Raw genomic sequence first — 16,769 nt, forward strand, 5'->3', positions numbered from 1 at the left:
GGCCAGACTTTTCTCATCCTATCCAAAGCCCCACAGTTTTCTCAAATAGGCCCAGTTTACCTCCAGGCAAAGTTGGGGTACATATTGGTAGGCTATCCTTGCACTCATCTACTGTCATTGAGAATCTTTCAGCCAGGGCTCACATGCTCCTGCATTGTACTGACCTAATCACATTACAATTAGCAATCTTTTCTAAGCAGAAGCAATGCCCCAAATCAGCCCCAGAGCATTGTTTTTCTGTCTTCTTTAAGTATAATACCCTAATACCTCATCAGGACTCCATACTACTTGTGCAAAGGCACAGATTAGCACTTCTACTTTTATCAGTGAATATATGATGTCATGTGTTACATGGACACCTGATACTGGCTGTTCTAATTTTGTTAGAGTATTGTTTCTTGTTGTGGAGTACATTGGTCAGCCATTTTAGATGATTCTGAAGAGGCTGCTGGGTTCTCATCTATAACTTGTGACCCATTCATCAAGAGCAGTGTGAAGACCTGTGATTATTCAACCAGCTTTCTGAACTACCTGGTTCTTAAGTAAATGGGTCCTATTTCTCTTAAGAGATCTGCCTCTTCTTCCTTTATATCTCTGTCTTATACTAATGGAATAAGAATACCAGTGCCACTGGAGGATGATAAAACTACACATACCCAGACCACAAATATTTTCTTCTGTGCCGCAGAAATGTGGTGCAAACTGAGGAAGGAGAAAAATTCAAATACAGCTACATAAAAATACAAAAGCAGCAAGTTAACAGAAAGGAGAGATTAAGGCAAAAGTCCTATATCCTGGATCTCACTGACAACACTAAAAACAACCTGTAACAACCCCTACTGCTCTACAATCTCAGCCTATGTAACAGAGAGAGAGAGAGAGAGGGAGAGGGAGGACTGGATTTACAATTGCCCTTGTGGGAAATGAGGGAGATTGTTGCCAAGGCTCCATGCAGCCCCTAACACAATTTCATACATGGTTGTAGATTATATCCCTATCTTCCAGGGCAGTTTTTAGAAGCATAAAGACCTCATTTGTCCTTCCATTCACAAAATCAGTCCATTTATGGAGTTCTGCATTGGAAACCAAGGTAGATATGAATTTAGTCTATGAGCTTTTTTTGTAGCATCAAAATAAATTCAATCACCCCAGCACAGAAATCCACATGCTTTCTAAAGTTGTCAACTGGCATTAAAAAAAAAAAAAAAAAGGAAAGTTCCTTAACTTTTAACAGACATAAAAAGAATGACAGTTGACCTAGTCTTTACCTGTACTGAGTCTAGGAGTTACTTTGTCCTTAGAGGAGGAAGTCCACAACCTGGGTGTGCTCCTGGATCAATAGCTCCTATTGGATCACCAAGTGGAGTCTGTGACCAGTGGAGCCTTTGCTCAGCTTCAACTGGTTTGCCAGTTACAGTTATTTTTTGGAGAAGCCCTAAAAACAGTATAGGTCCTAGGGGTGCTCATAGGAGTTTGAGTTCAATTCAAGTTGCTGGTGTTGACACTGAAAACCCCACATGACTTGGAGTCAGCTTACCTACAAGACTGTCTCCTCCAAGTAGAATCCACCTGTCCTATTTGTGCAGCCTGGAAAGGGCTGCTGCAGGTCCTGTCCCCAATAAATTGGGGTTGTGGTGAAAGAAACAGGATATTTTAGTGGCAGTCCGGCTCTCTGGAGCAATTTATCCACTGAGATCAAGTTGGCCACCACTTTATTAAAATTTTGGAAAGTACTAAAAACTGTCTTTTCCCACTTCCTTTAGGAGCTTGAAGTATGTGGGGTGCAGGGAAATTTTTAAACTACGCTTTTTAATGACGGGGTTGATTTATCAATTTTTTTAGATATTAATATATCATGTACTGTAAGTCACCTAGGGTTTAAGTAGGTTAAATGTTCTAAAATAAATAAGTAAATATTGAATAAATTATTTAAATAGATAAACTGAACCGAATATTATCACCAGCTATATGCTGGTTTTTAGAAAACTCTTTATGAACTATACTGAGAACTTTACTGAAATAGGAATATTCTACTGAAGACAGAAGAACAATAACTTTGGAAAATAGTGGATAACAGTTCATAAAACATTACTAGTTCAGAACATTTGCACATCCCTCCATATCAGGAAAACAGGTAGCCATCTCCCATGTCTATCAAATATTGCTAGCATGAAAATTTAAAAGTCCCACCCTAACAAGCTTCGAAATAACTTGGGTGCCAAAATAAAAGTATCCATTTGTTGAGATGTCTGTAACCTAATTCCTTTTTTAATAAATTTGATTAAAGGACACTTTGTGAGAATGTTGTTTTCTGTTGTCAATAGTCTGACAGCATTTTTTTTTACATTTCTGTGCAAAATTTAATTTATAATAGAACTGCATAGTCATTTGATATGCTATGCACAATTTACTGAATCATTCTTATACCTCTTCATCCTTTAAAGAAACTTTGCAGAAATCTTCACTTAATTCCATCTCTTTTTTTTGAGGTGTCACACTCCTTTTGAAAGTAAAGCACTCCCTTTTAAAATGAAAGCACAAGCATACACTTTGTACTTGACATTCTTTGGTTCAGCAATAATAAGTAATATACAGGCATGTTTTCCACTTGTAAAACAAGTTAAGCATGTTACACTAAAATCTGTTTTAATTTGTAGAAGTGAGTTTTTAACTACTTCCAGGTTGGACAATCATGATATATAATATATACAGCATACAACTGTGCTTTAAGGCTGTTGGTTTTGGGGAAGGGGGAATTGTCCAAAATTTGTAATTCATTAAATATTTATTTGCAGGGGAAATACTGTAAATGTATTTGACAAGAAATAAGCAAAACATGGGGAATGAGGAAAGAACAAAACAAATTTCTAAAAGTATTTACTTCCAAAAATGTAAGGTATGCTAAACCAAAAATCCTAAACATTCATTATTAAGCAACATAAATATTTGAATAGCACAAGTCAACAATATATATCAGAAGTATTTTGAGGCTACTTCTAGATTCAGCAGTAGCAGCATAAGAAAACAAGTTAATCTAAAGAATACTCCTTGTATCAAATATTTGTAGTCTCAAGTATATAAAAATGAAGACATGTGGAAAAATTAATAAATGTTTAGCATGTTGGTATGATTTTATTGAATATGATTTCATTCTAATAATTTAGAAAACATTTTCCATATGTTACACATAAAGATGAAAGATGAAGGCGGCAATACTTTAACTGAGTAGTATAATTTCGAAAGCATTTCAGTGGAAACTGCTCTCTAAGGCATAGGAATTTATTAAGTTGAAATATATCTTGGCTGTTAAGGCAACATGAATTTCATTAAATAAATCCATGTTCCATACACTTGAAGAGTAGTAGGCAAATGAACTTTTAAATTATATCCCACGAACATTTGTCTGTTTCTGAACAACTCAGAAACTAGTTCATCTCCTGAAGTTCTAAAAATCACAGTATTTCCCCTTTTCTACATGCATACTGTAATTTTGCTTCACACAATAAACTAGAAACTCATTGATAGCTGGTTACAGTTTTGAATTTGAATCCACCTAATCATCCTTTGAAGTTAGCACATTCCACTCAAATCATAGACTTGAAAGTAAGCCTCTTAGGGATGAATGGGACTGATTAGTATGTATTGTATATAGCAGTTTTCCACTGCTTAGTACTTTTAGATATGTCAGACAGCATTTCCCATCATCTCCAACCAGCACAGTGGTGTTGGGTGGGGATCAAATTAGGGCCCAAAATACAAGCAACATCTAACTAATGAGCTGTGAGCTAATGCATGCAGCTTGTTCTTTCCTCTTTGAATCCTCTTGTTAGCAACTGTGGATAAGCCAAACAGAAGCATTTTGTTAATAATTTCTCCCCAAACTCAGGATTCTGGGCTTTTGCTTCCAAAAAAGACAGGATAATGAAGTTTTGGCTAGAAATGGCTTCTTCAAGAGTAACACATAAGCACACTAAATAAACATGTTTGCATTGTTGAGCCACTGAATAGAAGGAGCAGAAGCAATGGTAACAGTCTCACACTAGCATAAAGCATGTTTACAATAATTCCCCAGAATTCTAGCTTATTGCTACATGTTAGCATAACAAGTATGTAAACACTACAGTATAGCTAATATACTATAACTAAAAAAGTCATGAACATTTATCAAAGTAATGTCCTACTTCACCATAAGTAACAATTAAAATATGCACAAATAAAATAAAAAATTAAGATACTAATAATATATATCACTTATTGCATCCCATTTAGTAGCATAATACCTGAAGATGTTCTTTTCTATGAAACTATCATCTTTAAAATTTAAAAGGGGATCTTGCACTTGGAAAATATTTAGTCGTCTCAAGAGCGTTTGTAGAGTAGGTAGCCATTTAGCAGACTGTGTCAAATTATCAGTGAAAACAAGTTCTTCTTCAATATATAAACCTTAATAATATTGTAATATGAAAAATATCAATGTGACACCTTTATCAATCATTTTGCATATTGAAAAACACCACATAAATCTATGAGTTAAAGATTTCTGGGTCCTTTCTCCTCTCTTTTTTAGATAAGTCTGTATGTGTGGAATATTTATGTTGGCTTTATTTTTACATCTTTTGGACAAATTACATGACTTAAAAATTCCTGTAACTAAAAATTATTTCAGAGATACAAAATAACAACCAAAATGTATTTACTTGCAAGAACAGTTAATTAATATTCATGAGCAGACTGCATGGCAGATATTAAATATTCCTCTTCCCCACAATTATTTTGTTTGAAAGAATTATGATACTAATTCTATGAGTCCAAGGGAATTTTGCATTTGTTTTTCTCAGACAGGAGCACTCAGTGTGGCATGGCAAACAGATTTTGGACAGAATCTTCATAAGTTATTTGCAGTGTTGTCTGATGATTTGCTGCTCCAAGAAAAAAAAATATCATACACAACTTTGGTCTAGTGGAAACCTCTTTCATGGAACTTTCCTTTTCCCCTTTCTTTCTTGTCAGTGACATGTATCTATTTTCCTTTAGTTTTAATTAATTTAAATCAAATTATCATTCAAAACTATTTCCACTCCTTAACACCTGGAAGTGGTACTATTGCACTCAGACTTTAGGCAGAAGCCATATTCCTACTAAAACCAATGAACTTATCAGACAGATGATTTAACATGCTATCCTCCAGCCTGTGAAGCAGCACAAAGAATGCCACCACAGATGTGCTGGCCTTTATTCTGCCTTCTTAATGAAGGTAATGAGTAGTGCCATCTGAACAGTTTCACAGACCAAATTAAAGTGCAGCAGCTGGTGGATTTCCCTGCTGGCAGGAAAAAACATCCACCACTCTCCCAAATGTGGACTGGGGCTGAGGCAAGAGTCAAGTTTTGACAGATGGCTAGCGTGATGGGTTTAGTCAACTGTCAGAATCTGATCTGCAAGGTGTGTAGAGAAATTCTGATCCTGCTTTACAGTATTGGGAAGCCTTTACCCATCCCATATATCACCTGCAGCCTCTGAAACCCCACCTCCATGAGGCATGTGGGAGAACTAGTAAATGGAAGTTCCCTCCTGTTTTAGTGGGAAGTTCCTAACCCACATGACTGCCCACACCCCATCCAATATGCTATGCAAGGGAACTGAGAGGTAAGATTATTACTTCAATCATACTTTCCTCAGATCTTCCTGAGAACCTGCCAGTACACTACACATGGCAGTGGTTGCTGGCTGAAGTGAGAGGACTCTTGCTTTAGCCAGCACTGCCACCCCACATCACCTGCCAAAACAATGCATTGTGGGGAAGTGCTGCTGAAGCAGCTTCAGCAAATGCTCTCAACCCTCATGCTGCCTGCTGACATGACTGTTGATATGCTGTGAGAAGAATATGAAAGAGGAGAACAAATATGACTTCTTTCACCATGCAGCTTGCCTATGATCCACCACCTACTGCAAGTGACTGGAAGAGAGGGGGTGTGTCCACACCATCCAAATAGAAGCTCAGAAAATCCTACCCTTTGTTGTGTCATTACTCATTTGCCATGAAGCACCACACATTGTGCAAGGTTTCTGTCTGGAGAAGATGGAAAATACTCCTTCAGCTTTAGTTTAGAAAAAAAACTCATCTAGCCATGGCTGAGGATGAAAGGAAGGCTGCATCACATAGGCATGTCTTTTGAGAATGATTAGGGTAGCATCCTCAAGTCAACATGCAAACAGGATGGGTCAGCAATGTTACTTTAACAGTGAAGTAAGTAAAATGCCTTTCCCCACACCCAGCCCCACACACCTTAAGATGATTATATCTAGATTCTAATTAATTGAATTACTGGCCTCAGCACGCTCTCGTTACTAATTTCCAACCAAAAACAATAATCACAATAGTCACAAAGTAATAGCATCCTCTACAAGAGTAGAATGTGACTCTAATTTTAATTTGGGGGAGAAAAAGTTTATCACAGCTATTAGAGTGTAACAAAACAGAAAATAAAAACATAAACACATGCCTCTTTTTGAGAAACTAGATCCACACCTTTTTAACCATTCTGCTATATGTAAGTAGACAATTAATCAGGCATGTACAATCTTGCAGTAATTTAGAAATCTTGGAGATATGAAATATGGAATGCACATATACCTTCTTGTTCTTTAAGTGTAACTGGAACATAATCCAACTGCAAATGATGTCTATCAGCCAGTTCCCCCTTGTCAAGTTTCATAAGCATATAAGCTTCTTCTATATTGAATTGTGAACAAGGATTTGAACTTGGAATAATTTCAACATCTTCACCAAGAGTATGGGAGAAAGTATTTGAAATGGGTTTCCTGAACAGTGAAAAGTTAAATATATTAATGCTTATTTACTTTTGTCAAATTTGCAAAATGCTGTGACTGAAATGTTAGTTACATAGCATCTTCATATTAATGACATCTATTCCATACTAGTAAAGACAGAATCCAAGAATTTCCATATGAAGATTTTGTACCAGTTCAAAAGTAGCTCCAATCTCTGTGGTCCCACAACATTGATTGAGTTCAGAATCTCAACCAATTTATTTCTGGCTGCCCGAGAAATTAACTCAAATTGGCAAAGTATTTGTCTCTTTCCCCCTTCTCTTGGCAGGTACAAAATATTAGGCCAATACAAGAATTCTAGTTTCTGTACCCTAAAAAGAATGTGCTTTATTGAAAACTTGTCACCCTCGCTCCCCCCATTTCAGCCAATGCTGTAGCCTATAAGCATGGTGAAAGAAATTGGGAAAAGAATGTAAGTGCAGAACTGATGACATAGTATTGTTCCGTTTTCACAATTCTCAGCAGGCTTTTGGTAATTGGTAAGCAGACATCTTCAACTGATTACAAATACTTTTTTTTTTTTTTTGCAAATAATTAGATAAATGCACACAACCTTAGGGCCATGCAGATTTTCATAGATACTCTTTACTTCATTGGATATTAAGGTGAAGGCACCTCATTTCTAACCCACAGAGTAGATCAACTGTGCTGTTTTGCTTTGTTCAGCCACAGCAGCTTCTATCAGTGCATAGCAGCTGCTGATAGCAAGATGGATCTACTAATCAAGGTAGATTGGATCCACTCTGACATTTCATTGAAGTGAAGTGATACACCTGTATCTCTAAACAAGGCAGAGATATATCTTCATAAAGTGAAGCATCCTGTTAAATACATAGTTTTCATAACTCTACACAAGATGTATTGAAAATGTGGTTAGGAGGGTACTAGTAATTGATTGTTTCTCCAGACTGGTAATTCAGGCAGAGCACCAATGAATGACCAATTATTTTGCCTGCTCCTATTGGGGAAATAGAGGGAGAGCACTGTGAGAATGTGAGACTAGATTGAAATTGCCATAACCTAAAAATGGAATAGGCCTGAATGCAGAAAGGACAAAAGCTAGGAATCTTGTCAAAAAGATCCCTTTGGGAAATAGATGAGAAGGAACCAAGTAGTTAAGGATCAAAGGAGAATGTCACCAGAAGACAGACAAAGGAGGTTGTGTGCTGAGCATATGGAAAGCACCTGTTAATCTCATTGACAGCTATCAGATTTGTGAATCAACAAGGCAAGGGCAGCTACCAGATTTGTGAATGAACAAAACAAGGGTTTTTGGAGATAAAAGGGGTCCTGAAGCCCACCCACTCTTTGAGTCATCCTGGATTTGGACTTGGCAGCTTCTGTCTCTCTTGCTAGTGCCTGGCAGTCTAGTTGAGAAAGAGGGGGGTAAGTGGGGATGAGCACGTGAGTGTGTGAGAGAGCAAATGTACATTGTAACCAGAACAGTTTAGCTGTCACTGTGAATTCACTGGGTCTTTGTGTATTCCATTCCATTTCCTAGTTATTTTACGTCACAACTACAAACTAAAGGTGATGACTTGGTGGGATAAGGGGAGGGTGCCAGAACTGCACCATTGTCTTGAAGCCATGAGCCCAAGCCATGGTTTAGAACCTTCAAAAAGACACTAGATTTGTTTTCACTTTCTCTTTTAATTACTATCACAAATTACTTATTACTGCTTTATTTGGAAATTAAAAACCTTCTGAAAGGCAAGTTGTGTACACCTGGATAATTTTTTTCTATCCTGGAAGAAAGAAGATTTAAGTAAGTCTTAAGATTAAAAAGAAAAATTTTAACTTTTGCACTAGGAAGGAGACACTGGCAAACCACTTCCGAAACACCTTGCCTTGAAAACTGCAGGGACTCGTCCAGGCAGTCGGTAACAATTGAGTGCGGATTAAAAAAAAAAAGTGAACTAAGAATATTGACTGTGGACAGTTAAGGGGCCAGATGGATCTGAAAGAATAGTTTTTATGGATTGTTTTGAATTTTATAAAAATATAGCTGATGATTTTGGAATAAGAAACTTTGTGGTGGGAAAGTTTCCATTCTGAAAATAAACAAAAGACTGGGCTTTGAAGGTTAACCAGAGGGGAACAGAGAGGAATTAAAAGATAAGATATTTGTTAACATAATGGAGGAATATTGTCTTACTATAGAAGAATTTAAATTTATTTGGGAACCATGTGTTCAGGACCTATTCTTAAAACTGGATCTAGTAGAGGTTATAGAAGAAGAAAAGCTTCTATAAAGCAGAAGTTGATGATGATTTGAATAGGGATTTTAAAATGGACTTTAAAAAATTGCCACACTATAAAAGAGATATGGAAGACGTGGAAAAAGATGCTGTGGATGTGAAAATGGATTTAAATATGCTTGACTACAAAGAGAAAGAAGTTGCAATGGATATATGAACTTTCCTGGTTGATGTTTTAATAATTAAAGGGGATATCCAGATCATAAACCAGAAGAATGGCTTTGAGAGTTATCTTATTTTGGATCCATGGAAGGGAAATACTAAATCTCTGACGTTGTTTCTGAAAACAGATAGGGAGAAAATGATAAGAGATTACTATCTGGGGCCTTATTTGAAGAAGTGACTGAAGATTGAGCCTCTTTAAAAGAAGAAAAAGGAGTTTAAAGTGGACTTATCTGACAGGGTTAAATTGTATAAGTTCTGATTTTGGGTTGTTATTATTGGATTTTTTTTTTCTGACCAGGGTTGTAAGACAATGATTTATAGATGTAAAAGGGATTTATCTGATTTAGTTTAAAATATACATGTTACTATTATTGGTATCCCTTATGCATATGGGGATAGATCTTTTATGTTTTACTTATTAGAAAAAGTTGTAAGTTAAAATGCAAAATAGATTTATTTAAGCCTAAAATATATACAGTAGTTTATTATTGCTGGTACTCAACACTTTTGCTGACTAAGATTGATTGATGAATACTTTCTATAATTTGGCTATTGTTTAAGGATGAGAAATGGGAAGGTGCTTTCTGTAATATTAGAGAAGGTGGTAAGTTACAGTAAATGTTTATACTTGTTTGGAGGGAGGGAGAAGCCACTTTTTATATATTTTTCTCTTTCCTCTTTCTTTGTCTCTCAGTATTTTTTTCTTTTTTGTTTGTACATCTTTTTAGTTTTGTATTAGCTTTTATATATGTAAAACTTAAATAAAAATCTACTATACAAAGAATGCATCCAGCACTATTATGTTTAGCACACTGCAGATTAGGATAAAGGTCGCATGGAGACTTAGGAGTTCCATCAAGGAGTGTTTGAGAAAGTCAAGTTTTCTAAGAACACAGTTTGAAGATCATTGTCTTTTTGAAATAATTGGATTAGAGGCTGTATGTTAACTCTTATGCATATATGTTTACAAGTTTCTAAACAAGCATAGTGTTACCCATCAAAATAAGTAGTCATTATTGCCACCTATAAACAATTTTAAATCATCAATAAGCCAAACAAATGATGGCCAAATTCCTGACAGTGTTTGAATCTTGATTTAATTTTTTGTTTGTATTATATTGTTATAACTTATGGATTTACAGTATGAAACATATATTACTGCTACTTTACTGAATATTTATCTGAGACTTGTGCTATTTATTATAAAATGATGGAATACTGTAAATTAATATACTGAAGATCAATCCTAGCCTGCCAATTCAGTGTAACTAGAGTGAGAGATGTTCACACAATGTTCACTTTTTTTAAAGCAACAAGTAATTCTGTTAAATTACCTTTTCCACTGAAACCAACTGGAGAGAAACTACCATATTTATTGGTGTATAACACAGGCATATAACACGCACCCTAATTTTAAGAAGGAAGTTTGAGTAAAAAAACTTAAATTTTAAATAAATGACTTGGAAGCAAAATAAAGGGAGTTCTGAACTTTTTGTTTATTAATATTTATACCACTTATAAAGTAAATATATAATATGAAAGAAAAAACACCTCTTTGAATGAAAAAACTTAGATACTATAAGTTTTTACAAAAATTTTAATCCAGATCATTGCTATCTTGGAAACCATGAAACTCTTCGCCTTCACTGCTATCTTCAAAATCAAACTGAACACTGCTGCTGTTTCAAACTGAAACAAGTAGTGAATGTAGGCACGAGTTGTTTAACTGAGGGCACTCTACATGTATGAAAGTGATGAGACGGACTAAAAAAACATTGGCAAGGTTGGGATGTGTTGCACTCTGCAGCAGTATTCTTTTTACCTAAGTTTAAATTAAAAAAAGTAAGGTGCTATCAGGGGTGTGGTGATCTCTGGTGGACCAGTATGGGTTAAAAATCCCTGGTAGTCCAAGTGGATTGGGGGGGTACAGTAATTTATTATTAGGGTATGCCTCCTCTGTTTGCAGACTTTAGTGACATCACCCGTGAGTGCTGGCACTCAGTGTGTCAGAGCAAAGCGCCTCCCCAAAGAGCCTTGGCGGAGTGGGCCCTGTCTTGTCCCAGGCAGCACGTCCCTCGGAAGTGAATGAGCCCTTTGCGAGCCGCTGCCACACTGGAGTGGGCCCGCAGAGCCGGACGTGCCCCTGGCCGGCAAGGGGGGGCTTGTGGCTGTGGTTGCGGAAGCTGTTGAACAGCTCCCGGAGCTGGGGCCTGGCAGGAAGGGTGCCCCACAGTCCCTGGATGGAGCCAGGAGGAGCCTGGCAGCCCCTCCACCACGCAGCTGTGATCTGCGGGCCTTGGCTCTCGCCTGGAGTTGTTCCCTCTGGCTGGCCAGCAGGCAGAGTGGCTGGAGTTGGGACGGAGGGAAGGCAGACACAGCTGGCCTGTGAGCTTGACCACCTGGACCCCTACCGGTTGCGGGAGGTGGTGGCTCTGCGGACCAGTTGTGGGAGTGGGCTAAAAGGCCTTCTGCTCGCCGAGACCTCCCGAGGGGGCCTGAAGCCTTCTGAGCAGCTGCTCATCCAGGGGCAGAGCTCAAGCAGCCCAAGCTGCCCCTTTGAGGCCTGCCATGGAGCGTCCGAGGAGGATGGAATTCTGAACTTTGGCCACATAGACTTTGCGCTAAAGGTTTCACAGGCACAGCTCTGGCATCGGGACCCCGAATGAGGACCCAGGGATCTGGGTGGTTGGGCTCGATGGCCAGCTGCGTCCGCCTACCAGCCCGCCTTCCCTCCGTCCCAAATCCAGCTGCTCTGCTGGCCGGCCAGAGGGAACAGCTCTTTGGGGAGGTGCTTTGCTCTGACACACTGAGTGCCAGCACACGCATGTGATGTCACTAAAGTACTGCGAGCTTCCCTCCTCTCTTTGCAGCGTTCTGGCATGTAGTAATGGGTCAGAGCAAAGCGCCGGCGCTTTGCTCTGACACACTGAGTGCCGGACCGCACGGGTGATGTTACTAAGGACTACAAACAGAGGAGACATGGTTTAAGTGCCATCAATCAGAGGAGGAGGTGGGAAGCGCATGGTTGTAGCTCCGGTTACAGCCCTGGCTCAAATGAAGGCTCCAGTCTCCTAGCCCTGCCACTTGAGGTGAGAAGCTGCAGGGCTTCTATAGGGGCTTATACACCAGCATATAACATGCACATCGGCGTATAACACGCAGCTAGGATTTCAGCCCCAAATTTTAGGGGAAAAAGTGTGTTATACGCCAATAAATACAGTAATTAAGTCTGAAGTGAAAGACTGAAGGAGCTCAGTCTAGGGATATGTTGGTTGAGCAGCATGGTGATTTGGATCCAGCAGCTTCAAGACATATTCTGATGGTTAAAATGGGTCCTGCCCTCTCCAAATGTTGGAAGATTATGTTACTTGATATATTATAACTACTATATTATATTATATAATTATTTGAAGTGCATGAGTGCAATGACAGCCCAATAGGAAAAATACTTCTCTAATAATCACTGAATGGGACCACAGTTACTAATGGCTTTGTATTCCTTTCTGCCTTTGCATTATCCTCAACAAAGATCTGATTTAAAAACCACCCCTTTTTCCTTTTAAGTTGCACTTTCTACTGAGTTTTATTATTTCTAATACTGTATGTCTGAACTAAATTTATTTGATTCTTTAATCAATCTTTCGTCTTAATAACAGAAGTGTTAGCAGAAAGTCAATATAATTTCTAGAAAACAAGAGGACCAAAAATATGGAAAGTATTAATTTATTAATTACTTTAGCTTATATGCTGTCCATTTCCAAAGATTCCAACTTAATTGACTGTTTAAAAATAATATTTTGCTATAATGTATTAACCTTAAGCTGCAGAGATATTGTCATTAACAACAAATCAGTGTTAGGCAATTATTTACTTTAATTATCTAAAATACTATTTTAACAAACGGATTCAGATTTCGTCTTTGCTCAATACTCTTTCCTCTATTAACAATTTGTAATTATCTTTAAATGAATAAGGTCATCTTGTTTTGCCTCTCATTTATCTATAAGAAATAGCTAAAGGTCCTAAATGCTATGACAGTCTTCTCCACTTTTTTATTTTGAGATATCATAAATCTTCATTCTGACTTGCTATGGGACTAGCATATAAGGTAGTTTAAGGAGCTGTACAAGGGAAGGTGGATTGTTAATACACTAAAAATCTTCCCATGTACCAAGGCAACAAGTCTTGTTTCATTTCAAATCCTTAATTTTGGCATGGTAGTAATTCTGCAATTGGACTCTTTTTCTAAAACCAAGCAAGCATACTCTACAACCAGATACCAGAAGGTAGGATAAGCCAAAGTTCCTCTCCAATGGGAGCATGAATTTCAACCCAGCAATACTGTGTTGATTCTGAACTAGCATTTCCTGCCTTGAAACAGCATTTCTTTGACCTCAAGTAACCATTGTCCCATTATCAGGTTGCTGGCACCTTCATCTGGAAAATCTCTATGTTAATTAACTTTGGAATGCAACATTGGGTATCACTTCCAACTTAAAAGTAAGAAGACTCACTTCTCTAAGAAATCTTCAGTGAAGAGACATTTTTTCCAAATATCAGGCACTGAAATATTCATCACAGTAGAATCAGCTGAAGCTAGAGCTGAAAAACAAAACATTTCAGAAAGGAGTATGTGGTAACCATTTATTATTTTTTTTTATCTTGCAAGGAGGAATCCTAAAAGTTGAAATAAATATTACAATGAAGATAGTTTACAGAATCCTCCAGGCAGAGAAATAGCTGATATAGCTAGTTTGTGTGAAATTTACAGTATTTACAGAGATTCTACAGATCCTAGAAGTAATATTTTTCTAGTCATATGGTATGGAGCAAATCTGAAAATCAAGATATTGTAATATTCTGAAATTCTGGAAGTGTAGTCTAATTTATTTTTTTAAAAATCTGCACATTCTTACAACTACGGTGCACTTGCATGTGAACAAGAAGGAAGGACAATGAGTATCTGTGCAGTAGTCAATGCAATACAACTCTTAAATTAATGAAAGTACAGTGTATTGAACTGTGCTTCTCTTCACTGCCTGGCTAAAGAGATTGTATCCATTAAAAATGAAAGGACTGATAACTATAGAATGATATTGTTTGCCTTTCCCACAAAATTACCATAATGAGCCATTCTGGCTGCATATCAAAATGCATGTCTGAAAGAAGTCTTTCACTACCACTGGGTGAACTGGTCAGATTCTACAGAGGTGCAGGGAAAGCAAGTAAGGAAGACCCAAAAAATTAGATAGAAAAAGTAAAAACAGCAGCTTATTCATTGGCAACCTGAATCCCTTGGTCCACCTCTCTGTGAAATTAGGACAGCTCAGCTAATCACTGCAAGAAGCAGCAAACTCGTGACATTACAGTGTATTATATAAATTTGCAGCCATCTTCCTACGTATCTTGTTTTTCTTGCTCCCAACATATACTGTATATTATCTCTGATGCTTTAATCTTCATGTTTTGTTCCACTATAACAGCTTAATACAGTGTCTTAGCCACTGTGTCTCTTACTAATTTCATATCCAAGAACCAATCTGTAGTACATAATTTGTGCATAAAGCAATTGCATGCTCAGAGTTTACAACTCTGGGCTTTTCCTTCACTCACAGAATCCGGACTGTAAACACTTTTTAAAAGCTTTTCTGAGGCAGAATCCCCACTAGTGATTTGTAACATCTTCAAGAGCCATTCAACCATTTTAGTGCCAAAATAACAGTAATGAGGACAGGTTTTACGTTGCCTTAGTAATGGATGGGTGATGCTAGAAGACATAATAGGTGAATAATGGGCATCCTGCTAAATAAGGAGAATGGTTGTAGATAGCATCCTGTATCCTGTATCATCCTGGATTTAGTCAATTATGGGATTCATACGTAACCTAACTATAACAACTATAACAACATATATAATATAATATAATATAATATAATATAATATAATATAATATAATATAATAAAACTTGTATGCTGCCTGACTCCCAAGGATTCTGGGCAGCTCACAGCAATCAAAACAAAGAAATTACAATACCTGTAAAACCAATTAAAAGGAAAAAAACCAAGATAAAAGAGGGCAAGATGGCAACAACAGACCAGATGGAAACAAAGCAAGGGCTCTCAATTTCTCTCACCAAAGGCCTAGGTGAATGGCTCTTTTAAACAACAGCAGAGTGAGGACCACCCAGAACTTTATTAGAAATAATAGCTATATTGTGTCCTGAACAATTATTTTGATTATGTGAGAGTTATGAGCTCTTATAGCCTATTGAGAAAATGTTTAAAATGGCTAATGTATTTCTTCCACAAGTTAGCTATACATGTGGAACTTGGCCAAGCCTACACTGCCTTTCTTTTGTACCAAAGCTATTATATTTAAAAATATAAATTAAATATGAAAGCTAGATATAACATACCTCTTGTCCAGGGTTTCCTATATTTTTTATCAGCCAAACTTCCATCATGATAGTAATGTATATCCTGGTATAAACTGAAAGGGATGTGAACTGATAACCGCTGAAAGATAAATCTCTCTTTGGCCAATTTCTGCAGAAGGAAAATATACCATATGATTATGAGTGAAGCTTTTCCAACTTTGCTTGTATTAATTCAGCTATGCTTTTAAATCAACTTGATCACATGCAGAAACTCACACCCAGCTCCTAATTTTCACAGATCAGTAAAGCTAAAATTAAATCTCACTGGGGTATTTCATAAATTTGTATACATTAATTTAAAGTAAGCCTAACTATCTTTAGTGAGGCTTGGTTTTTAGTTGAGTATATTTAAGATTGTAACCCTAATTATAACATTAAATGGGATGATTTAGCATATATATATTCCTTGATTTGGACAGGATTATGCTGGATAGTTTCTCAATAAATTAGAGGAAAATAAAATAAATTCCCCCCCCCCCCCAGTGTATTCCTTCTAGAAAAAAAAATTTAAAAAAAGTTTCTGTATAAGTGTATTCTTAACTAAGATACACAGTAGTTAGAAAAAAAAACAGTAATCAGTTTCAGTACACTGGCAAATGAGATTTCTTAAAATGATATGATTTTATATGATCACATAAATAGTTCTTTGCATACAATACATTATCAAAAACAAAAACATTTTCAGGCTAATGAAAATAAATAGAAATAGATTTTAATTACTTGCTTTGTCTTCTGCTATTCCTATTATATTTTTGAATTACCAAGAGATTTAGAACTTTGATATCGTACCTCATAAGAATAGTCAATTGCATGGTACTTCACAGGTGAAAACATAGTATTTCTTATTTTGTGATACATTTTCAAGTTTAACTGTCTGGAATAAGAAAAAATAATTGAAAAGAGCAAGATGTCCACCAGAAACTCCTGTACATAAATTACTCAACATTACCTTTCACTCTTTGCAATTTCTAATAGACATTTTACATACAAAACCAAGAAGATAAATAATTTTTATTAGGAAAATTACTATTATGTAATTTGCTATGCTGCTTCTGCA

At 36.8% G+C, this 16,769-nt stretch overlaps 1 protein-coding gene across 1 annotated transcript in view; it reads right to left on the reverse strand.

Annotated features, from left to right (window-relative positions):
* SHOC1 (shortage in chiasmata 1) overlaps window positions 1-16,546 on the reverse strand; it is a 52,960-nt gene extending 36,414 nt beyond the window's left edge. The window contains exons 1-6 of the mRNA XM_088130518.1: window positions 16,502-16,546; window positions 15,692-15,821; window positions 13,790-13,871; window positions 6,635-6,822; window positions 4,281-4,443; window positions 2,428-2,521 (exon numbers count right to left, since the gene is read on the reverse strand). Coding sequence (XP_087986644.1) covers window positions 2,428-2,521; window positions 4,281-4,443; window positions 6,635-6,822; window positions 13,790-13,871; window positions 15,692-15,821; window positions 16,502-16,546 — 702 coding nt within the window. The remainder of the gene's footprint in view (window positions 1-2,427; window positions 2,522-4,280; window positions 4,444-6,634; window positions 6,823-13,789; window positions 13,872-15,691; window positions 15,822-16,501) is intronic.
* Window positions 16,547-16,769: the final 223 nt, after the last annotated feature.

Source organism: Python bivittatus, unplaced genomic scaffold (genome assembly GCF_059951505.1).
Source record: "Python bivittatus isolate LINGU-HERP-01145 unplaced genomic scaffold, Pbiv_v1 ctg000850_np1212, whole genome shotgun sequence".
In the NCBI taxonomy this organism is placed as follows: domain Eukaryota; kingdom Metazoa; phylum Chordata; class Lepidosauria; order Squamata; family Pythonidae; genus Python; species Python bivittatus.